Source organism: Sceloporus occidentalis, unplaced genomic scaffold (genome assembly GCF_023333645.1).
Source record: "Sceloporus occidentalis isolate IW3139 unplaced genomic scaffold, rSceOcc1.0.p SCAF_22, whole genome shotgun sequence".
Classification (NCBI taxonomy): domain Eukaryota; kingdom Metazoa; phylum Chordata; class Lepidosauria; order Squamata; family Phrynosomatidae; genus Sceloporus; species Sceloporus occidentalis.
In genome coordinates, this window is record NW_028317002.1 from 6,682,833 (window position 1) to 6,708,023 (window position 25,191).

The 25,191-nt window shown below is 36.9% G+C and overlaps 1 protein-coding gene across 1 annotated transcript in view; it reads left to right on the plus strand.

Annotated features, from left to right (window-relative positions):
* LOC149300930 (polypeptide N-acetylgalactosaminyltransferase 17-like) overlaps nt 1-25,191 on the plus strand; it is a 169,075-nt gene that overhangs the window by 97,777 nt on the left and 46,107 nt on the right. The window contains exon 6 of the mRNA XM_089484554.1: nt 24,578-24,695. Coding sequence (XP_089340680.1) covers nt 24,578-24,695 — 118 coding nt within the window. The remainder of the gene's footprint in view (nt 1-24,577; nt 24,696-25,191) is intronic.

Sequence of the window (25,191 nt, forward strand, 5' to 3'; positions counted from 1 at the left end):
GGTGTTACAGCATAACTGCTATCGTTGTATACTGAGGCAAACATTGACGGTGGTACAGCATAACTGCTATCATTATATACTGAGGCAAACATTTATGGTGGTACAGCAGAACTATCATTATATACTGAGCCAGACATTGACAATAATGCAGCATAACCCCTATCACTACATACTAAGCCAAACATTGATATGGTGTAGGCCTCCCACTTCAGTGTCTGGCCTAGTATATAGTATGGATGCACCGAAATGAAAATTCTGGACAGAAAATTCAGCATTCACTTGAAACCGAAAATGACCCCCCACCTTAAAAACTAAAACAAAAAAAACACTTTTATTAAAAGTAACACACCAAAATTAAACAAAAAAATCTATAACAATATATATATAAATATATATATATATATATATCATTGTTAACAGCAATCACACTCCTAGCATGCCCAGGTTCTAGCATGTACTGGTTGCCTGGGCATAATAGGAGTGTGATTGCTGTTAGCAATCATATATATATATATTAATATTGTTATCAAATTTTTCTGTCCAATTTTGGTGTGTTACTTTTAATAAAAGTGTGGTTAACATACCCTTGATTGTTTTTAAGACGGTTAGAGGGATACATTACTGTCCGTCTCTGGTGGGGTGCCGTGCGCAGACCGCCCCCGCTAGGTAGGCTACTGCTTCCACGCACAATTTTCTGATGTGTGCGCTCCCTCTGAAAGCTATGTGCGCACAAGCGCACAGCTTAGAGGGAACACTGGTTACAACCAATGTATGCAGAATACTATGTCTCAACAAACAAAATGTCAAACCCTGAAGCAGATGGGCTACAGCAGCAGAAGACCACACTGAGTGCCACTCCTGTCAGCTAAGAACAGGAAACTGAGGCTACAATTTGCACAGGCTCACCAAAATTGGACAATGGAAGTCTGGAAGAACATTGCTTGGTCTGATGAGTCTCGATTCCAGCTGCAACATTCAGATGGCAGGGTCAGACTTTGGCATAAACAACATGAAAGCATGGATCCATCCTGCCTTGTATCAATGGTCCAGGCTGGTGGTGGTGTAATGGTGTGGGGGACATTTTTTTGGTACACTTCTGGCTCCTTAGTACCAATTGAGCATCGTTTAAACATGACAGCCTACCTAAGTATTTTTGCTGACCATGTCCATCCCTTTATGACCACAGTGTACCCATCTTCTGATGGCTACTTCCAGCAGGATAATGCACCATGTCACAAGGCTCACATCGTCTCAAATTGGTTTTCATGACAATGAGTTCACTAAACACCAATGGCCTCCACAGTCACCAGATCTCAATCCAATAGAGCACCTTTGGGATGTGGAGGAACGGGAGATTTGCATCATGGTTGTGCAGCCAAGAAATAGCTACCCTATTAGATACACCATTTAGAGTGGAAGAAGTATGTAGTGCGATTAAGGCACTAAAATTAAATAAGGCCCCTGGCCCGGATGGCTTTACAGCTTTATTTTATAAAACATTAATGAAACATCTGTCTTTACATATAACTAATACTTTTAATGAAATTAGAGACTGGGGGATCTTCCCAAACGGCATGTTAGACCCCACTATAATTCCTATTCCTAAACCAGGGAAGGACAACACAAACATATCTAATTATAGACCTATTTCTTTGCTAAATATTGATGCTAAGATATATTCATCTATATTAGCTGAAAGATTAAAACCTGTTTGCCCTTCTTTAATTTATAAGGATCAAACTGGTTTTGTGAAAGGGCGCCAATCTAATGATAATGTACGGAAAATTATAAATGTAGTGGAATATGTTTCAACATATAAACTCTCCTCACTATTCTTGGCCTTAGACGCCGAAAAGGCGTTTGATAGAGTGGACTGGATGTTTTTGGAGGAAGTATTACAGAACTTTGGTTTAGGGGATAAATTTATTAAAGCAGTTATGTCACTCTACACCAAGCCTTTCGCTAGAGTTATAGGACAAGGGATATGCTCGGATAGGTTCGGGATCTCCAATGGCACTAGACAAGGGTGTCCCTTGTCACCCTTATTATATGTTTTAACTATGGAACCACTAGCTTCTAGAATAAGAAATAACATTAATATCAAAGGAATTAAGATTGGTGACCTGGAAAGCAAAATCAGTTTATATGCTGATGATGTCCTGCTGTCATTATATGACCCAGAAAACTCCCTTGCTTCAGTTATGGAAGAGGTTTTAAATTATAGTAAACTCTCGAATTACAAACTGAATATTAATAAGACACAAGCTGCGTTGATAGCTACCTCTGAGGAGGTGAAATGTAATATGAAAGAGAGCTATGATTTTATCTGGGAAGATAGCAAAATAGACTACTTAGGGATTGTTATCCCATTTAAGATTAATCAAATTATTGAGGTAAATTATTCAAGACTACAGGATAGTCTGTGTAGGCAAATTAGAGAATGGAAAGGATTATTTGTCTCATGGATGGGAAGAATGAATATTGTAAGAGTTTACATTATCCCTAAGTGGCTATATTTATTAAGAATGATATCAATCCAGCTTCCTATAAATTGGATTAGGTTATTCCAAAAAAATATTGAGAATTTTATATGGGCAGACAAGAAACCACATATATCAAGGAACATTGTGTTTGCTAATAAATATAAGGGTGGCTTAAATATGCCTTATTTAGGTAGATATGTCCAAGCTAGTATGTTATCACATATTATAAAGCTACAGTATACTCAAAGTAAGAAGGAAGATTGGTATTATATAGAACAAGAACGTATTGGTACCTCTAACCTTGAATATATGTTCCTTGATATAGGAATATATATAAAAAGCTGATATATATTAAAAGCTGCATAGAGTATTGGATAGCATTTAACAGAAGATTTAAAATGAATGACATTATATTTACATCAGCCCCCCTAGGAATTTTACAGAAGAATATATCTCAACTAAGCCTTTGTCATTGGGAGAACTACACTAATTGTAGGATAGAAGATATCATCTTGATTGGGAAAATAAAATCTTTTAATCAGCTCTCAGGAGAATTCAAATTTAAATCTTTAGAATTCTTTAATGTCCTGAGAATTAAACATTACTTGAACCTACACTTGTATAAGAATGGGGACTCAGATATAAGAAACGAGATAAATGAAATGTTTACAACAAAAGTTATTAGGAATAGCATGAGGAAATGGTATAATTTATTGGAGAGAATTGAACCCACTATTAGGATAAAAGCTATAGACTCATGGCAAAAGGAATTAAATACTCATATAGATAGAAAGACGTGGATTAATAGTATGGTGGAAATAAAAAAAAAATACTCATTGTTTAAACATGGTTGAATTACATTATAAAATCATGTTGAAATGGTACTTAGTACCTGCTAAGTTAGCAAAATTTAAACCAGGAAATACATCCACTTGTTGGAGATGCAACGTCGATGTAGGTACTTAAAATCATATATGTTGGGATTGCCCTATGATTAGAAATTCTTGGAATTAACTAATTATTATTTCTGACCTTATAAATATTAATATTTCTCCATCCCCGGAAATCGCATTATTACATTTAAATCTTAATACCATTTCCCCTTACAAGAGAGCATCGGTCATACAATGCCTATTAGCTATGAAACATAGATATAGGTAACCATTAATATATTATATAGTTCCAGAGGATGAATGGGGAATGAATGTGTGTATATATTGGTCTTAGCTTGGAAAATCGGAGCATGGATGTCTATGCTTTAAGTTCTGTGGAAAACTGATGTCTTATATATTAATTTTCTAAGGCTAATCGATATATTGTATATTGTACTTGTTATTTTGTAATGAATTTTGGATATTTAATAAAAAATAAAAAAAAGCCAACAAATCTGCAGCAACTGCGTGATGCCATCATGTCTATATGGACCAAAATCTCTGAGGAATGTTTCCAGCACCTTGTAGAAATTATGCCACAAAGAATGGAGGCAGTTCTGAAGGCAAAAGGGGGTCCAACCCAGGACTAGCAAGGTGTATTTAATAAAGTGGCCATGGTGTGTATCAGATAAGTTTGAAACTTACTTTTGTGAATAAACTGAGGTGGTACAAACTGCTTTTCACTGAACACGCTCATAGTTTGACAGCAGAAAATAAACATCATTTTTTTTACACCTTATTATATTAAGCGTGGGAGGATAAAAAAAATGCTTAGATGGTACCATATTGCACAAAACAGAATTCCATTCCATTAAATTAGAAAAAACAGCAATTACTTCAGTGTTCTTGTGAGCATGTTACCTTGAGGCAGTTTTATCTCTGATTCGATGTTAAAGATCAACCATTTTAAAAGAAACTATATAATCATCTTTGAAGGCAACATCTAGTATAATTTATTGTTACTTTCTGTAGCTTTTGTATTTTATAATACCTCAGTAACATTAAATATTGTTTTGCAATAAAAAACCCTCACATTTTAATTAGTGTTGTGACCACGAAATCAGGTTCGGTATTTCCTGATTAAGATGGACCATGAAATATAAGTATTTAAAGATTTTTTAGAGATGTATGTATAAGGCACAGTCACAGTGCACCATCTACATGCTGTGCATACTTGAAAAAAGACTAATATTTCTATGGTAAATTAATATATAGCTTTTTAGCAAATGGAGCTAATTACTAGCTTAACTATCTCGATCTTTGGTTCTGCAATGCATTATATTTGAGATTAACATCCTTAGTGACATCATTATCACCATTATTAATATTTCTGCAGGGGACCTGGATCCTCCTGTCTTGTAACCTCATTATATGCATTTTAACCCCCTATATGCCAGAGTGGCATATAGGGGTATAAGGCATTTCTGGAGGCAGAGTGGCATATAGGGGATATAAGGCATTTCTGGAGGCAGAGTGGCATATAGGGGGTTAAAAGGAAAATCATGCAGGGTCAATATAAAGAGCTCTTCGGTGACCTGTTAATTAACAGAAATGTACAAAAAACAAAAGGTCACCCTCTGAGACAGGAAGAACGGAGATTTCATAGATTTTCATCAAATCCATTAAATGCCTTCAAAAGGGGTCTGGATATTTTTTTTAGAAAGGCATAACATACAGGGCTATAAATAGAATTAATATTTTAGCCCCTTTTGGAGTCAAGAAGGATTTTTTCCGCCCTGATGGCAGAAGTAGCTTAACTAGGGTTTTTTTGCCTTCTTGTGGTAGGAAGGTTATGTAAAAGGGTTGAAGTTGATGGACTTAGGTCTTTTTTTAACCTTATGTACTATGTAACTATGTAACAAAGACTTAAGAAAGCATTTTCATCTTGACTGGATTCTTTATGTGCTTCTTTTGGCATTGTGTGCATTCCTGTTCCATAAATATGTGTTGGACAGGGCTTTATGGTGCATATTGTCTGACAGGCAAGCCTTGGGTTGTTTTGTTACTGGAACTTGTTCCTGGACTTGCCCTCTGGGCTGAATGTTGACATTGTAGGTGAAAAGACCATAGGTCATATTATTTTACTAAACTCTCCCCCAGTGACTGACCCTTTATTTCGAACCTCTGAGTGTGTGCAATCTGAATGTTTGCTGGTTAGTGGTTTTTATAAAGTACAATGCATTCAAACCCTACAACATAAACAATATTATGATAAAGAATAAAAAAAACATATAATCATGTGAATGAATGCATACATGCATACACAGCAAATAAAATGTGATGATGGGTGATTATATGTGGTTTCCAACTTTCCAGCATATGGTAGATTTTCTCCTGCATAATGCATAACAATTCCACAGTAGCAGAAGACTTAATATTACTTTCTCTGGCCTAACTGCTATTTTTGCAGGGGAGTAATATTACATCCTTCATCGCTAGAGGGTTCAAAAAGACATGGAGAGACAAATGTTATATTACACTCTTATCCACTCTCTTGCAGCCATAATACTGATGGAAGTGAAAGTACCAGGAGTACAAGTTTTTTCCTATATTTAGTATGTTTAACACAATTTTCAGATGCAACTCTTTTTCATATGTGACTCAACTATTTTATATTGTATACCATCCCCTATTTGAGGAAAATTATAGAGAAATAGGTTTTTTTTGTTCTTTTACCACTATATTTTTGTTTGATCTAAGATAGACATCTATAAGTAGCTTAACTCTAAGTTCCGAAAACTAAAATCTATAGTTTTTACTAACTAAAGTTTAAGTTTGTAACCTAAATGTAACTGTACCAAAAATACCGATTTTGGCCCAGTCTTTCATGGGGGGAAATGTGTTCCTACACCCGATGCTCAAAGCATTAATGCAATGCTCTTTGATGTTTTATGTTCTCCAGACATTTTAAAATCTAATTTTCAATGCAGAATTGTAAGCTCATAAATGCATGAATAGTGATGCTTCAAAAACCGATTGATGTGCTAGCATGTTGTCTCTTTTACTTTTAAAAATAAATGCATGTTTAAAGATTACACACATAACGTGTCCCAAGATTATAGATTTTACTAAGGGAGAATTAATTGTGACCAACAATCATTCTTTCATCTTCAATGGATGCAATAAATTACTAAACATGTTTTATTTCTGTTGGTAGTTGCTTGTCAATCAAGCTAAATTTTGATGAAAGATATGGTACTTTAATCAAATGTAACACTCTATGTTAACATGTTTCCAAAAAAAGTCTGGAAGCGAGAACATTTTTTATTTGTGATCACAATTTAAAATCCAACAATTATGGAAAACATACCTGTTACAGAACTTTATTTGATCATCCCTATATTCTTTCTATACCAGGAATCAATAGGATACTCGTTTTATTTTCAAAGTAACTAATTAAAAAAACCTAATCTTACTTAATACAAAAATTTACCAAGAGGATAGCTCGAAAATAAATGGTTTTGCTTTAAGTGTTCCCATGTCTCTGGATTCGTAAGAGATGACACTTAGACCAAGGTTATCAATGGGTTTTCATTGTTAATATGCTTGTTTTTAAAAAAGAAAATTAAATTACTGTATTTCTGATCATACTTTTTTTGACATTGTCAAGATTCCAACTGTGTTAAGTAGATTGCTTGGTGTGATTGATGCTGCTCTTCACCAACAAGAAGCATGTGGTTATATGCCCTTTTTTCTTTTTACAAATTAGTAGGCTTTCAGTCCATCTTTCCCTTGAAGAAGGTGAGGGTGCACAAAAACAAATTCAAAACCTTAAGGTCTGGTGGATGTCAGACAAATTGTCAGATGTCTCAAACGCAGATACCTGGAAGTTCTACTGAATAGAGCAGAATACACGGAGATCGCGACTCTGGAACTCTTTTTTTTCATTGTATGGGACTCACTTTACACACTGACTATCTACTTCTGGGATTTCTAAGGAGACTAAAGACAAGTATCCAGAATGTAAGGTGATACTTGCTGTTTTTATATAAAAAATTGTATATTAAGTTTTATTATTTCTCCTGCCTATATCTGAGAATCTGACATCCACCAGACCTTAAGGTTTTCCTGGAAACACATATACCGAGTGCTGATATCGTTGAGCCTGGATCATAGGGCTCATTAAAATAGGGAAACATCTTGAATTTTACCATGTCTATGCTATGCTGCTATTTATTTTTTGTTGCATATGTATCTTTGGGAAGTGAGCAATCCTGGTGATGTATATGTTATTTGTTTTTACAAATAAGCAAACTTGTTTTTGCGCACCTGCACTGGGTTTTTTTCACCCCAATGGCCCTGATTGAAAGTTCACACATTCTTGAATATTTGGACTTATTACAGTCAAACAGGCACCACAGGGATTCAAACCTGCAACTCTGTGGATTCTAGGTAAATCACCTATCCACTACTCCACATGGTGGATCCTGGATTGTGGTGTCCTTCTGCCTCTCCTTGAACCATGCTGTTCCCTAACGCTCTTAAAACAGGTCAATTGAGGTCAATTAAGGCTCAATATAAACCAGGCATCAGCCTAGCCTCATTGTTAGAGCATTGTGTTCCTGGCCCTGTATACTGAGCTACTGCTTTGCTGCATCTGATCTGTCTACTGTGTATGACTCTTGGCTACGTCAACAACCCAGTTTTGTGTTCCATACGTACCTACCTGTCCAGCTGCTTCCTAGCGGTCTGCCCTGCCAGTGGACTTCCTAGCAGTCTGCCCTGCCAGTGGGCTTCCTAGCGGTCTGCCCTGCCAGTGGGCTTCCTAGCGGCCTGCCCTGCCCGGGGGCTTCCTAGCGTTCTGCCCTGCCCGGGGGCTTCCTAGCCTTCTGCCCTGCCAGGGGGCTTCCAGTTTCTTGCCTGTTTTTATCCTGCTCTCTCTGAACACCTAAAGATGGCGCCCAAGAGAAAATCTAAAGCTAAAGTGGAGCACAGCCCTGAACTGGACACTACAGCCATGTTCTAAACCTGAACCTGCCCCTGCATTGAGACTCCTACCTGATCCGGCACCAGGTTCCCTGACACAGACACAGAAGGTGCCACTCCTGTGGCTTTTTAAATTGCAATTAGTGTCTGTCTATAAATAGTCAATGAGTTTGTTAGCTCTCATGTGCTAAATTACCAAACATGAAAAGGGAGCCCAAGGCCAGAATACGCCACTGCATCTGTTTACTTTTATAAATTTTAAAATCCCCATTTAAATTCTCTCACCTTTTTAACCAATTCTAACAAGTTACAATTTAAGTATTTCTGTCCTTGGCGCTGTCTAAAGTATTTAAGGGAACTAGAAATTAAATATGGATTTCATTAGGGGAACATTTGGACTGTGAAATGTGTTTATGTAAATGAATGCCTGGTTTGAAATGTATATGTCAAAAAGATTTTAATTATTTTGTTAAATCCCCTCAGACTCAAAGTATAGTCAACGTATTGTGTTTTAGTTAATAATAATCAGTGTGATAAACTTTTTGTAAAAACATTTTTTTTTTTTTTTATCTACCCCGGAACTTGAAGAAGCAAAAGTTTTCTTTCTTTGCATAATGACATATATATTGTGAGATCACACATGCTGAGAACACACAAATATAAATGTTTCCGTCCACAAACTTCTGTTAATCAATAATATTCCAATACCAGTGACCTACAGTGAGTCTGGTCGTCCCAAGACATTGGTGTTTATTCTAGAAATTGCCAGTTGCAGGTGAATTGCAGTCAGTTGAAACATTTTATCTCACCAAGTTAACATTTCAAGGATCCTCCCTGGTGGATTTCTCCTGCAAAAGGGCTAGGTTGGCCTTTAATAAAACACTCCTCAACAGAATCTGTCTAGCAAGATAATCTCACAGGGCTTGGTCCTTCATAATGCTTAGAAAAGTCAGTAAGCTAACTCACTTACTCACTTTCACAATACGGGTTAGTGAATAAATCAGACATACAGTAGGACAATTTTATTTATATTAGGACATGTGAAGGTCATTAATGAAATCTCCTACTATTAGCTCTCATTTAACATATATATATATATATATATATATTGTATAGTGTATATACGTGCTGACAAATTGACTTTTGTTTCAGCGTACAAAAACATATTCAACTTCTGTTGAGAGCATGGCTTGCCATTTAAACAAAATGTTTGTGATGTTTACCACACAGGCCTGATAGGAGTGTCTCCGAAATTATTTTGGGATGCACTGTGTGATTAACAGATAATCTAACTTTATCGCCAGTAGCATTCCAGTTAATCATATATTTTTTTTCTAGTTCAGATCTGACCACCCATTTCTCTCGTCCTCTGTTCTTCCCTGTAACGTGACTGAAATTCTGTAATCCAAGACTAGAAGGTTGGTGCACCTGTTCACATATTTTGTTGTAGTAAAAAACATTTCCAAATGCATACAGGGAAATAGTTACCAACTGCTTTATTCTATTGTAGTTTATTACCTGTATCTGTAACACCCTCACACTCATTCTAACACACAAACACACCTTCTACCATACACACTCATTCACATTGCGGTGCACCTAAACCTCTTCCCAGAGCAGCTCTGAGATAGTGAGATTATGTGACCCCACTGAGCTTTGCCTCTGAGAGTTGCCCTGCTCTGTTTAAAGAATTAGGCCCAGTCCAGGGAGTAATTGCTCCCCTGCCCCAGATCAGCCTACTCCTCACAAAGCTGGAGGCGCCCTGAAAAGGTAAAGAAGTAGTTGTTTTTCTGCACCCTACACAAGAGAACAGTGTTTTTGTATGTAAATTCTACTTAGTAGAATTCTATTTAGTATCCAGTATCAGTGCATAGTAGGAGAATCAGAGATACATCTGATGCATTGTCTTTTAAAGTTAAAATAGATTAATTCTTGAGCACCATACGCCAAATGCTATTCTGTCACATAAATAACCATGTAGCGGAAACACAGCTGACAGGCATACTTAGTCCTATCACTTTGATTGAAAGATGCTGCCATTGCATGCTGAAACAGCTGCGGTTTCTAAAACTATACATCAACTGGTCACAGCTTCTTAAACAGGATGGGCAACAGTAATTATACAAACACAGAATCATTAATAGTAGGTATCACAGTTTAATTATTTTCCGTTGATGCATAATACAATTTCATTGCCATTTAAAGAGCTAAATATATAAACCACAATGCAATGACATCACCTTTGAAATGCTTCTTCAGAAGAATGTTGTTACAAGTGAGTTCACGCAGTCTCTGCTCTTTTCCAAGCAATACTTAAAGGTTGTTTAACCTAGGGTGATTAGTGTCGGCCCAAGAACCATTAGGGTGCTAAAAATTAAAATATAAGTATGCTGTCATATTGAAATTCATGCAGTATAGTGAAAACTGATGGAATTGGAGGATGTCACCAAAAGTGCCACCATTTTTGCTGAAGTTCGCCAAGAGGTCATGTCCGTGGAGTTACGGACGAAGAAAGAAGAGAAAAGAACAAGGAGATGAAGCTGAGCTGCAAGACACAAAGTGGTCGGCACAAAGTTGCCCATCTACACATGTCTATTGTGTATGTATCTCCATCTATCTAATATAGAAATTTTAATTTAACATGCAGAAGCACCAAATATATTGTAAATGTTATATAAATGACTATTCATTCAAACAAAGGCACATGCAATTAACCAAGCTTGAAAGAACAAACACACACAAATACTGTATACAGTAATAGAAAACACGGTTACTGTATATAAATGTATTTGTTTACAAAAATCTTTGAGAAATAAAATAAGCAGTGGCATTAAAAAAATTTAAATAACCCATTAAATTCCTACAACTGCAAATTAAATATATATATATATATATAATAAAATTGTGCACATTATCGACATACTGGTAAAATTAGTTAATGTATCTTTTCTATATTGATTCAATTTTTGAGAACCTAGGGATTTCACAGAGATTAAAAGTAAAGTTTAACATATTGTCCAAGTTGATGGCTGAAAGCTTACGAATAAACAGGAACAAGGCGTTTGTGGGCTAAATTAAATCCTACACGAAAATGCCTTCTTGGCATTCTTTGTGTTTGGTGACCTTCCACAAATGAGATGTTATGTAATCACATCAACTTGGCATGCAGGAAAGAAGCAGATGACAAAATGTGCATCCTACAGAGTTTTGTCTGCTCTAAAAGCTCATTGGAAAGTGAATACATTGTCCTGGTGATGGAAAAGGCATTTATTAGGAACTGGATGATTTAAAAAATAAAGCAGTTGGTAACTATTTCCCTGTATTCATTTGGAAATGTTCAGTTGTGTGCATCAAACATACCGGCATTTTGTGGGCACACAGAAGAGGAGTGTGTGTTGCTGAATGTTTAGCCATGCTGAGATTGGCACCTGGGCACATCACGGCCCCAACATGCCCCTGAAGACACCTTACCAGTTTTTGCAGGAGAAGCTCATGTGGGTTGACATCAGGGATTTGATATTTTTTGGCTCACCTGCAAACATCTAAATTTTATATATATATATATATATATATATATATATATATATATATATATATATCCAAAGTGAGACAAGGCAAATAAATTATTATATTTAACGTTCTGGTTAATTTAACCATTTCTGTTTGAATAAAAGTTGTAAATGAAGTCTGTACCTTAGGGATCTGTTTTATGTAATCATCTTCAAAATACAATCAATAATACAGAGAAAAAGCATTGGTGATCCACAATGATAATGAATAGGGCCTGACCAGGCATGACTAAGAGGCCCTGGCTTTGTTTTTATACTCACACAGTGTGTGGCTGTTAGTATCCAGCCTGCGGCCACACACTGCCTGATATGCCAGATAGCCAGTCCAGCCTGATAGCAAAGGAAATGTGATACACAGTAATACACAGCAAGTTTTAGGCAGATGTAAAAATAATGCTTTACAGTAAAAATGCTTTCAAAAATATGTTAATAATTCATTTTTATCATTTCACAAAATGCTAAGTGAAAAGAAAACAAAATCTAAATCAAATCAATATTTGGTGTGGCCATCCTTTGCCTTCAAAACATCATCAATTCTTCTAGGTGAACTTTAACGCAGTTTTTTAAAGGAATTTGACAGGTAGACTGTTCCAAACATCTTGGAGAACTAAACAGACTTGTTCTTCTTTAAGCTGAAGATGGCTCTTAATGAGATGTATGTTTTTTGTGGTAGTTGTCATGCTGCAGAATACATTTGGCCAATAAAATTCTTCCCTGATGGTATTACATGATGGATATAGTATCTGCCTATACTTCTCAGCATTCAGGAGACCATTAATTCCGACCAAATCCCCAACTTCATTTGCAGAAATGCAGCCCCACACTTACACCATGCTTCACTATTGCCTGCAAACACTGTTTCTGGTACCGCTCTCCAGCCTTCTCCTATAGTCAAATATTTAGGTTTTGATTCATCAGTCTAGATCACCTGCTGCCATTTTTCTATACCCCTGTGTTTTCGTGAATAGTTCAGTCAATGAGAAATTCGGTATGGACCAGTGCCAGTGAGAAGGAAAGAATTAGAAAGAAGAAGTAGGATAAAAGTGGTTATCCCTATGCTTGAGATAGAAAAATGCAACAAAAAACAAATATTGTGTATTCATGCTGAAAGCAGTAGGACTCTAGAGACATAAATATTTAAAATATATGTTTCATTAATATAATTCATCATACAAATGTATATACAATAAACAGCTTGTTCAGACTGTACAGTACACCTATATAAAGCATTTTGCTGCAAGCCTTCATCAGGGGTAACATGTAAGGAGAACAAGCTGGTATCCTACAAAAGAAAGAGAAATATATATGTTTGTACATCTGTAGCTTTTTTAACTACAGCCTTATATTTTATTAAACATTGGGACAGTTTACATTTAGGCATTTGCAGGTATTATGTAATCATGATAAAAAGGTATATTTATAAATATACATAAAGATGATATAGGAGTGAGTGTATAATGTGAGGGATTCATGTTCTGTTGCATACATACCACCACCAATGGTAACCACTAATGCACATGCCCATTCTCGTGCACGCAGGGCGCATCCTTCTTCCATGCCAGCATACCGTGCTTCATGAGGCAAGTGACCATGTGGTTGCCATGGAGGCAATACCTGTTCCCTGACTTTTAGATTCAGCTCCGATGCTATGGCATGTAGGTGTGGCTGAGATGACTGAAACTCTGGAGGCTGTTTTCAATATACAAACCTGCCCTTTCCATAATGTCAGTGCTCAATTATAGTGTGCCTCCAGAGAGATAAGTTGCTCTCTGGCATTTCTTGCTGTAAGGACCCGGGTCTGTGGTCAGAAGGCTACAATGACCCAGAGCGCCCAAAGATGGTGTTCAGGAGTTATTGCGCAGTAGTGGAGTAGGACAGGGCCTGGTGCAGGGTGTTATAAACATAAAAGGTGTCTGTATTTTATGAATCTTACTGTAATTATTGAATAACATTTACTGTATGAATATATATATATATATATATATACTGTTATGCAATCAATAACCACTAACTATTGAGTGTAAAATCAGAGTCCACACTCCTTGTTTTCTGCAATTAACAATATTTATTAAGAGAGGCTAAACAAACTAACAATACATATACAAATTACTATAAGTTAGTATATGCTGTTACCAAACTATACTATATATAGTATATGCTGTTACCAAATTCATTGATTGAATGGAAATAACAAAGAAACAGCAGGATAGGCCTGTAAACACGTGATACAATTACCACTCCCTTGTGATCATCTCCACGCAGACTCAGAGACAGAGAGAGAGAGAGAGAGAGAGAGAGAGTTGGCAGGACTTTATAAACACAATAAGTCCTCCTTCTGCTGGACACTCCCCTGGTTACCTATCTTCTCCAGTGACCCTTAGAGACCAAGGTGATAGAAAAGGGAAAGGACATTGCACTGGGGGAGGGAGTGGAAGGTGACCAAATGCCCTAACTGATTTGCCATGTGCTCTGCAGAGAAGAATCTCCATTAATGTTTGAGACCATTTTAAGGTCTTGTATAGAGAGGCTTTGCCCATTGGATCTCTGCATCATAACACCATTTAACTTCATTGGCATACAGTTGGTTGTCAATCATGCCTTCATTTTTACACAGGGCAACTGCACTCTCCAGAGTGTTGAGCACCTAGGGTTGTGCAGCCACATACCAGCGCCCTGACATATCAGCGGATGTTGTCCAGTTCAAAACAAAGTAATAACCTGCAGGCACCCTGGAGCAGGCATGAGACATAGCTCTACAGAGGAATGTGCAGGATGCTGCAGGCTGGGAGTAGGGAAGCTAAGCAGAGTACAGGAGAAACATAGCAAGTAAGGGGGACAGAGCAAGTGCCAGGAAACCAAGCAAGAAACATAACCAGACAATACATACATGGTACAGGACATAACAAAGGACAGGGAACAAGGCAAGGAACACAGGGGATGCAGTAAGGAGCCAAAATCCCCAGATGCTTTTCCTTTAAGCAAGGATAGGATATCTTACACAGGGAGAGGAGAGAAGAACCAAAATCCTCAGATGATACCGGGAAGAGAGGGCAAAATCACATAAAAGACTGACACACATAAACACAGGACTAGCCTAGGACTATGTGATAACAATTGGAGATTCTGTCACATCATATGGCCATAGTATGCTTAGCCCACCACTACGCCAAAGTACTCCAATATTCAGTGGGTCCTAACGCTAAATCCTGCCTACTGAATGACTAATAAACTAAAACCAAACATTGAATCTAAACACAAAACCAAGAAGGACATACCTTTAGACTGCTGACTGAGACAAACAGAACACATGGGTGAGGCACACCTTATAAAGGAAACAGAGCTGAAGCAAAGACCAGAACTGTTTTTTTCCTTCTACATTTGATTTTTTTCCTAGAAAAAAAAGGAATTTTGTCCAATTATGTGAGACTGCATCCTATGTCAATTGTTGTCCTATTACAGTAAGCTTTTGTTGTGTTCATTTTGACTGGGTCTGTCCTATTTCTTCTCTGAAATACATTATAAATAATGTAGACAAGGGGTCTCAGAATATCAAATTTCTAAATGCAATATTTGCCTTTCAGCCCCTTGTTTGATCAGTTTTGGGCATGGTTACACTGTCATTTTCCATAAATGTTCAATTTAATAGAATGTGCACAAGAGGATTGATAACAATTCAGCTGATGTGTGTATATTTGTCAAAAATGACAGCTACTGCTGCTATTGTAAACCTTCTTCTAAAGGTTGTGGCCACTCTCCATAACATAACACTCTCCATAACAATAGATATTTATTAAACTATAGTTGTCCTGACAAAGCTTGACTGGAGACCAAGCCTTACCAAGTATTTTGGTGTTTTTTTGCTTAGAGAGTTAAGCAAGAGCCATGAGGCAGTAATTAAATATTTGCTGTTTGTTTTAATTACTATATGAATAAATTGTTAATTAGCACAAACCTGTGATAGCAACTGTTAGGCTAACATAATAGAAGTAGCCATTGGGGTTCTACATTATAGATCTAAAATAATTAAACAAAAGAATTAAATATGTACATGTTTATTTATTTACCATACTTTTTGAAAGAGCACCCTACCTCTATATCACAGTCCTCAGAGGTTTTGTTTTTACCCGATAAACAATAACAGAAAGTTTGCATTTCATCGAGTTCCCCAATTTCATATCCCTGACACTTACAGTGAGAGGCCCTAGCTAAGGGTCATAGCTGATATAATAATTTTCTTAGTAAAGTGACATGGTGTCACTATTATTTTACTACTGTAATGGCCAGAATAGAGCCTAACTTACCTAGGTTATTCAGAGTACCAACTTAGCAATTCAATCTTTTAGTTATCAAGTCTTCATTTCTTGTTTATCGCCACAAGAGACACAACATTTAAGGGCAGATCCATGGCCATGCAGATTCAGATGCTCTGTAACTAATCTATTTGCAAATCATTTCATCTGACAGTTCTAGAGGAGAGTGTTCACGTATAATTTGCGAAAAAGTAAATTTATTGCGGTATTAAATGAAATACATAATAAAGTTACCAAAATCAATTTACCACAGAGTATAGTAAAGACTATTACAAGATCCGTGGGATGCATTATAAAATGAAAACAAAATTATTTCTTATACATCTTTTTTTATCTATTTAGGCTCTACTATGTAGACATTATTAAGAAAATGTATGTAAATAATATACCTATTTTATAATAATTGATTTGTGTATTTGTTGCAGTAGAAGAGTATTCTACTATACTGTAGGTACTTGAATGTTAAATTAAATGTTAAATCAGTTCTAATACAAAATGACCTTTAAAAAGTTATTTTCTACAGTTCTGGCATGATGCTGATTTCATGTTGGGATAAAATCAGTTTGTGCCACAGCAGAAATGTGTCTGGTATATGTGACGTTAAATAGGGGAAGAAGTAAAAACAGTGAATTGTGAATTATCTGCAATACTGAAAATCCGATCTCCTCAAATTAGCCTATAGAACATCTGTGTAAGTGGTACACCTGGAATTCTAATCACCCAACAGGGCCCCACTGCTTCAGTCTAGGCCAGAATATACCATAAAAATAACAGAAAAGGGGAAAATTATAACAATATTCAAATAAATAAATGTATCCAATGTGCAAAAAAGTACTATATTTTAAAAGAGAAGAAATGCTATGACAAAATACTCAGAGTCAAAAACGAATCTGTCAGAGGCAGACAGCAAATTAGAATGACCTTTCAAATTCACGGGGCAGAGGATAATAATGGGAGGGAATTTAATAGTACAAGGGCAAAGCATAAGACTATGCTGAATAAGACTGGGAAAGTGGCTCATATCTAATGTTGATGAGATAGTTCAGTTGGTAAATGCCCTTGACTGCAGTGTCTATTCAAACCTGAGGGTTGCAGGCTAAAGTTCGGGTTTATGATGGACAGATGTTGTTATGATTAGGTTGGATGACAGGTCCACATTGATGATTAGAAAATAACACATTCCTCTTTTTTTTTTTGTTGGTCTCACTGTCTTATTTTTTTATTTTGTTGTGTGTTTTTCTAATTTGCCGGTTGTATTCGTACATGATAGTGAGGTATATGAACTGGCTACAGTACATTTAGACATTTTAACATTCCCATTAATTTCAAAAACAGTACTCAACATAGTCTGTATTATTTTGTTAGAGATTTATATTTTTGAAGGAACGGTGTATATTCTTAAAGTCTGTATCTAATATCTACATTAGAATGGATTATGATTTTTAAGTAATTTGATATTATTCAAAGTCTATATTCCTGTTATATCTGTATCTTACATGAAATTCAGTTGATATACCCTACCTTAAACATTGCCATAAATATAGCAGTAAAAAATGAGTCTACGAGGACATAAACTTGTCATAACAACATCATGGTGTCCTTTATCAAAAATAATCTCTCAGTCACATGTTGTTTATGATTTCAAAAACCTAGTACAAATATAATATATGAAATGATTTTTTGTGACACCATTTATATAATTTTATTTTTTTATTTGTTTATTAAAGGTCTCAGATACTTTGCTGTTTTGTTAATAAATGTATTTCATTTGACATTTAGGCAATTAGTTTCACCATCTCAAGGTTTAAGAAGAGATCCAAACTCGATTCTGCACAACTACCAGTAGCACTACACCAATAGACACACACATCCAGCAGTATGTTATGGGACCGAATTTCATCCAAACTTGGTGAAGGTGATAAAGGCAGCAGTAGTACTGGGACAATAAGTAGTATCGGTAGTGGCAGATACACACATGCAGCCCCATGTACAGGAAACTGACTCGATTCTGCACCACTACCAGTAGCACTACATCAATAGACACACACATCCAGGAGTATGTTATGGGACCGAATTTCATCCAAACTTGGTGAAGGTGATAAGGCAGCAGTAGTATTTGGACAATAAGTAGTATCTGTAGTGGCAGATACACACATGCAGCCCCATGTACAGGACACTGACTCGGTTCTGCACCACTACCAGTAGCACTACACCAATAGACACACACATCCAGGAGTATGTTATGGGACCGAATTTCATCCAAACTTGGTGAAGGTGATAAGGCAGCAGTAGTATTTGGACAATAAGTAGTATCTGTAGTGGCAGATACACACATGCAGCCCCATGTACAGGACACTGACTCTCCCCACTAATTTAAGAAGGGCATTATGCCACAGCAGCATAGGCAGGACACAGTACAGGCGCTGTCAGACACACATCCGGATTTTACAGGATTGTATAGGACCAAATTTCCTCCAAGACAGGCTCTGCCACACCAACACTCAGACACACACACACACATACCAGGACACTCTCTGCCACAACGACAGCCAAACACACACACCAGGACACAGGTTCTACCACACCGACACCCAAACATACACACGAGGACAAGCTATGCCACACTGACTCTCTGCTACAACAACAACAAAATATTTTCCACACTGCTTTGTCGTTGGCACCCCCTTTTGTGTTCTGCTCCCTTGTGAATCGCCTCAAGCCCGCCCAATGTGTATTTATGCCCCAGCCAGCCCCTTCTTTTAGTATTGATTTATGTAATGGCCCCAGCTGCCCCCCTTGTGTATTGATGCCCCCACAGCCCAGCCAGCCCCCTATTGTGAATTTATCTCCCCTGCCAGCCCCCCTTTAGTATTGATTTATGTGATACCCGCCCCCTTGTGTTTTGCAAACAGACAGCCCAATGTGTATTTGTGCCCTACAGCCAGCCCAATGTGTATTTGTGCCCTACAGCCAGCCCCCATTGTGTATTTATACTACCGGCCAGCCCCCCTTGTAGTATTGAATTAAGTGATGCCCCCAGCCAGCCCCCCATGTGTATAAATATCCCCACATCCTTGTGTACTGTCCCTAGCCTTCGCCCATTGTGTATGTATGCCCCCAGCCAGCACCCCCTTTAGTATTGATTTATGTAATGCCCAGCCTTCTCCCAATTGTGTATTGTTACCCCATTGCCTTGTGTACTCATGCCCCCAGCCAGCCCCCATTTTTACCTGACTTTCCCACTTGCTCTGTGCTCTCCACCACGAGACTGAATCCCATGTGAGGAACTCCAGTCACTGTGTGATCCTGCTTCACAGAAGCATTAGGCGGCATGGCCGCACAAGCCAACCGCTTAGAAAATTTCCCGGTTTAACAGTGGGCTAGTCTGTCCCTGGTTGGCAATTTTTGCACCGGGGCCCGGTGGCTTCTAGTTACACCTCTGTCTAGCTCATAACCTAAATCCAGGTCATCGTCATCAACATTGTGGGGCACAAGACAGGGTAAGGCCCAATCCTGCTCCAAGAGTCCCTCTTCTTCTTCATTTTTTTCCTGACCAAAAATAGATCTAGTGCTTCACTATAGAATAACATACAAGCAATCTTTGCTTAGATTCCACCAAGACACCAGCACATGAGTAGGGCTTCACTGAGATTTTTTGTGACTAAAGCTAGTTTTGCAATTGAATTTAAAAAAATAGTATTGTACACATCATTTCTAAACAAATGTATTGTTTCTAACCAAATACATCATTTCTAAACAAATGTATTTCAATTTCTATACACCTTACTATGACTCTTAGGGCTATAGAATACTATATATATCACTTACAGCAATCAAATAACACAACTGCTCTGTTATACATTTGAATCTAAATCACTACAAGTGTACAGGTAATCATTTATTTCAGGTCAGAAAAGTACAAAGTTGAACAGCTATCTGCAGTACAATGCTGTAATTGGAAATTTTAATAGAGAACACTTCTACTGTTTGCATGCTATGAATATTAATGAACTAGTTAATTTCATATGATAGTAGATAAACAGAACACAAGCTCATTAAACAGACTTTTTAAAGTACATATTTTGTGTCTCCTGTAGACAGTGATTGCTGGGCAGTGGTGGACCTGGGCTGTGAACATCTAATAACCAATATATAAAAAAAACATATGGGGTTTATGAGCCATTCCAAAACATGTCTCACTGTATCCCCTAGGGCCTATGCTATATAATGGGTTGGTTAAAAGTACAGTCTAAAACTTTGAAGGGGCATATACCTTACCCATATACCACTCAAAGGGGATTGAGGGTGAGGAACAGGAATACAAAATAAAAGGATAAAAACCTATACTCCTACCTCTATTTATCCCAAGTATTGGGGACCATAGTAAGTAATTTATAATAGTAAGAATTTTAGTAATGACTTTTAACAGATTTTAAAACTTACACTGTTAACTAACACATCAGTTACATGTTACAAATCAGTAGAATGTTGTAAAACGCTTCAACAATTCCACCAACTCTTTGGCATAAAGCCCTCAACAAGAAGATCAGAACTACAAATGAAAGACAGATTGTAAAAAAAAAGAATTGGGAGACAATGTTTTGAAAAAGCAGACATCAAACAAAATCAAATATGTCTGGTTCCTGAGAGTAAACATTTATTTTAAGTGACTATATACTACAACATGTCTAGGTATGTACAGTCTATTTACCTTAAAAAACTGAATATCTGTCCTGTTTAATGGATTTCAAAGTACAGATATAGCCAGTGATTGGACAGTTCGTCCTTTCTTATGTTTGAAACTGCCAATTTTTACCACTAAAGATATCTTCGAGAGATTGTAAAAAGAGCTGGAGTCATTAGCAGAGGGCTTAAGCATGCATACACACATACTATATAGCTTTTCCTAACAGTAGACAACTAAAATACATGGTATTTCCATTTAAATTAGAAATCAAAATTATTTTTGGCATGTATATGATATTTGCACTTTATATGAAAATTACCATAGTTTTTAATCCACTCCTTCAAGAGTTAATTGTCCAGATTCAGCATTTAATGCATATCAGTTCAATACAGCAGGTCCTAGAGATGAATCATTCTGACAGTACTAATTGGGAACTTCGGTAGTTAATGCCAGTCCTGGAGCCATTAAATAAATATCTGGAAGAATATCACTCTTATTGAAAAATTAGAAATGAGAAGACTGTGACTGAGAAGAAGAAATTCAGATAAGGAGAAAAGGAGAAAGATTAGGCTACCTATCTCTTTTACTAACAGGCAAGAGTGTGTTTCTCGGCATAGAGCAGGAAGTCCTCTGGATGGCCAATCTTCCTTAAAATGAGGGTAGACTGCCTGATTAGGAGACCAGGCTTCCTGATAAACTGCTGCCCAATGGACCAGTTGCAGAGACATCTCTGATCTGCCCAACCAGCCCATTTACACTATGACAATTTGCACCTAGCCAGCACAGCACATGCAACTTGGCACCATGTCCTTAAGAGACAGAGGACATGACATCATATACAAGTCCTCTGCAGTAATGACGGCAGCTAGTGGTGCTCCCTGGGTTAGTTTTAGGGCCCAATATAAATACATTGGCCTTAATAGATTATAATACATATGCATTAGCAGCTACTGGTGGAAAAGAAGTATATAACCTGATAACATTTGAACATTTTAACTTTACCAAGGCATTTTTGAATACATAGTATACGTTGAAAATCCCTTATCTGAAAATCCTTATCTGGAAAAAAATTGCATCATTTCAGATAAGGAGAGTTCCGATAAGGGGTACTCACAACTGAGGGGGAACAGGAACAAGATCCCTGACCTCTCCTTTAGTCAGTAAATTATTTCTCCGGCTCCTTTACGGCTTCTTGTTGGCTGCTCCATTGTTCAGGCTTTTCCCCTCTATCCCAACGTGCTTCCCGTCCGTTGTTCAGACTTTCACTTCTGCTCCCTTTTCTGGACCAGAAGTGCTCTGGTTAAGCCTGAACAATGGACCGGGAGCGCTCTGGGTCCACAGGGAGAAGCCTGAACAATGGAGCGGAAACTGGTGATAGGACAGTTCCATTACCTGAATTCTTTTTATATACTTTTCATTAATTTGTTACATGTTTTGGGATGGAGAGCACATACCCAGGAAATGTTTTTTCTTAGAATTGAGAGGCATTATGAGAAGAAAGAGGGGCTTAGGTACTAAAAGAATGGCTGTCTCTCCTAAATATGGCCACTCAGGAGGTGTATGTCTGCCATTCACCCTTCATGTTTGTCAAATATTTTATTTAATAAAATGAAAGTACTTTTTCCTTATGTCTTCACCTGTCCCTATTTCAGAAAAGTTTCAATGGATGCCTATGAAGCCACAAAGAATGCATTTGTGGATGCAGTGAACAATTATTCTGTGTTATTCAGTTACAAAGGCAACTTTGCGGGACCAGTTTCATATGATCTCAAAACGGAGATTGTTGAGATAAATGCAAGAATTTAGTTTTACACATTTAAAGAGATTACAAGAATTACATTTGGGACACTGGAATATTGTTCATGACCTTTTTTTTTAATCCTGAAATAGAAAGTATGCTTTCGTAATAGTTTGGCCAAATTATAGAGCTTATCCATGCTTATCCACTTGAGATTAGGATCCTTTAGCTCAGTAGCAGCATTTGTTTCAGTGTCTTTTCTGTGACATTTGGACCACTGGGTTGAATAATTCTCCTAAGTAATAAAACTTCCAGTCCATTACATTTTGTCACACTAAGACTTCTTCACGATCTATCACTGGTGCTAAGAAATATTGGTCACATAGCATGAATACTCTTTATGGTTATACTAACATGGTTATCTTTTTTGTTTAAAAAAAAGCTTAAAATCCCTAAAGGAAGAGTGTTTAATGGGTGGGTTTTGCTTAAATATTCTGCACTGTTCCCTCCTATTATGTGCTTCATTTTAAGTATGTAAGTATCTTACAATATACAAACAGAATTTTTACCATGTTGGCAAACATTTATAAAAGTTTAAAGTGGTAAATAATTAAGTGTTAAATTCATAACAATATACATTCTGTTATTCAAATGCATATAATGTGGTCAGCATTGTCTGGATTTTGTTTCTTTTTCTTTTTGCATGATTTGGAGTTAAGGACATTTTTTTTTAACTCTTTTCTCCCCTTGCTTTTTTTTTTATCTGCAACTGATGTGTACATATGTGTATTTATTCTTGCATTTGCATTCTTACATATGTATACTATTACTAATGTTTGTTCACATGATATGGTAAAACAAATCAGGGAGAGAAATCTCCTGTATAAACTCGGTATGGGTCATACTAAATAGCTCAGTGACTTTAACCCCTTAAGTACAAAAGCTGTTTATACACTACAGGACAGCAGTGTCTCTGATTAACCGTAACTTTCCTCTTTCTCAGATACTGCACCCAAATTATTATTTTTTTCAGCACACGTAGGGGATACATCTGAACCATATTCATAAATGTAAGACATTATTTAGTATGATTAAAATAAAAAATGATAATTTTTTAATGCTTTCCCAGTTTTACACATACATAATTCACACACAGCTTGAGCCAATGGGGAAACAATATTCCAAATATATTCATTAACTTGTCCTTGTCCATTAGTTTGCAAGGTGCATGGGTATGTCACGGCTTTGTGCTGCATGTAGACTTTAACCATAATTTATCATTTGCAGGAAGAAAAAAATATTTGCTGTGCCTACGATGAGAAGGTAAAGAGGGTGCTGTACCCTCTTCACCTTCCATTTAGTCTGCAACACTGTTGCAAGGCTCACCCAATGAGAAAGGAGGATGCTGACAAGCTTTAAGGCCTAGGCCAGCAGTAATGTCCCCCTCACCGGTCCAGGGAGCCCCTAACTGCATTTTTAATTTTAAATTAAATAACCATCACATTAAGTCTTACAGAACACTCTGAACAGTGATGAAACATGCGTTATTGGTTATCTACAATCTTAATCTTTTTCATTGTTCTTGACTATTTACATCCTAGCCAATGTACACCTACCACGTTTTCTTGCATTGTACTCTGGTTTACGAAGTAAATTTGAGGACCAGGTGGTTGTAAAATCTTAGACCAGGATTGATGTAAAATCTTTTTGTTGTGTTTTAACAACTACAAATTGTTAAGATATTGCTACTGTAAATTCATTAATATCTGTATTATACAGCTTTGCACAATAATAATATTGTAACTTTAGAAAAAATATACACTTTCACAATATTATCGTTGGGTCTTTTCTAAATAGGGTTAAAATGTTTTTCTCTTGAGCAGTCTTTTACTTCTTTTTAACATTTTACTTATTTCTCTATATTTAATACAGAACCCCAGCAATGATTGGCTGTTCATTTGTAGTGAACAGGCAATTCTTTGGAGAGATTGGTCTACTGGATCCAGGAATGGATGTTTATGGTGGAGAAAACATTGAACTTGGCATTAAGGTGCGTGAAAATATTTACGGCTGGTTCTCAGGTTTCTAGTTCCCTAGATGACAGCTCAGTGCACTACACAGCCCCCTAGTCCATCTTTATGATAGGACAGCCTGAGAATATTATTTCTATGGACGCTGGTATCAGAACATTGGTTGGCTTATTAATTACTCATATTTATAATACCAGGATATATTTCATGTAAATCAAGTTATTTTTTATCTCAATTGAAACTTAAGAGGCTGGGTGCTGGTGTGAGTCATAACACCAGTGAGGACCGTAGTGTAAAGATAATGTGGTGCTGCCCTGTGTAAGGTCCAGTATAGCCCCCAGTCTATACCTCTGGATGTCCTCTCTGAATACAAAATTAGTGGTAGTAAGCAGTAAGGTAGTAAGCAGTCATAAAATTGTTGCTTTATGGAGTATTGAACACTAATGACATACATACACATCATGGCAGGTAGTTGCATATTCAACAACATGTTTGAAGGTCATGAAGAAGTTTAAG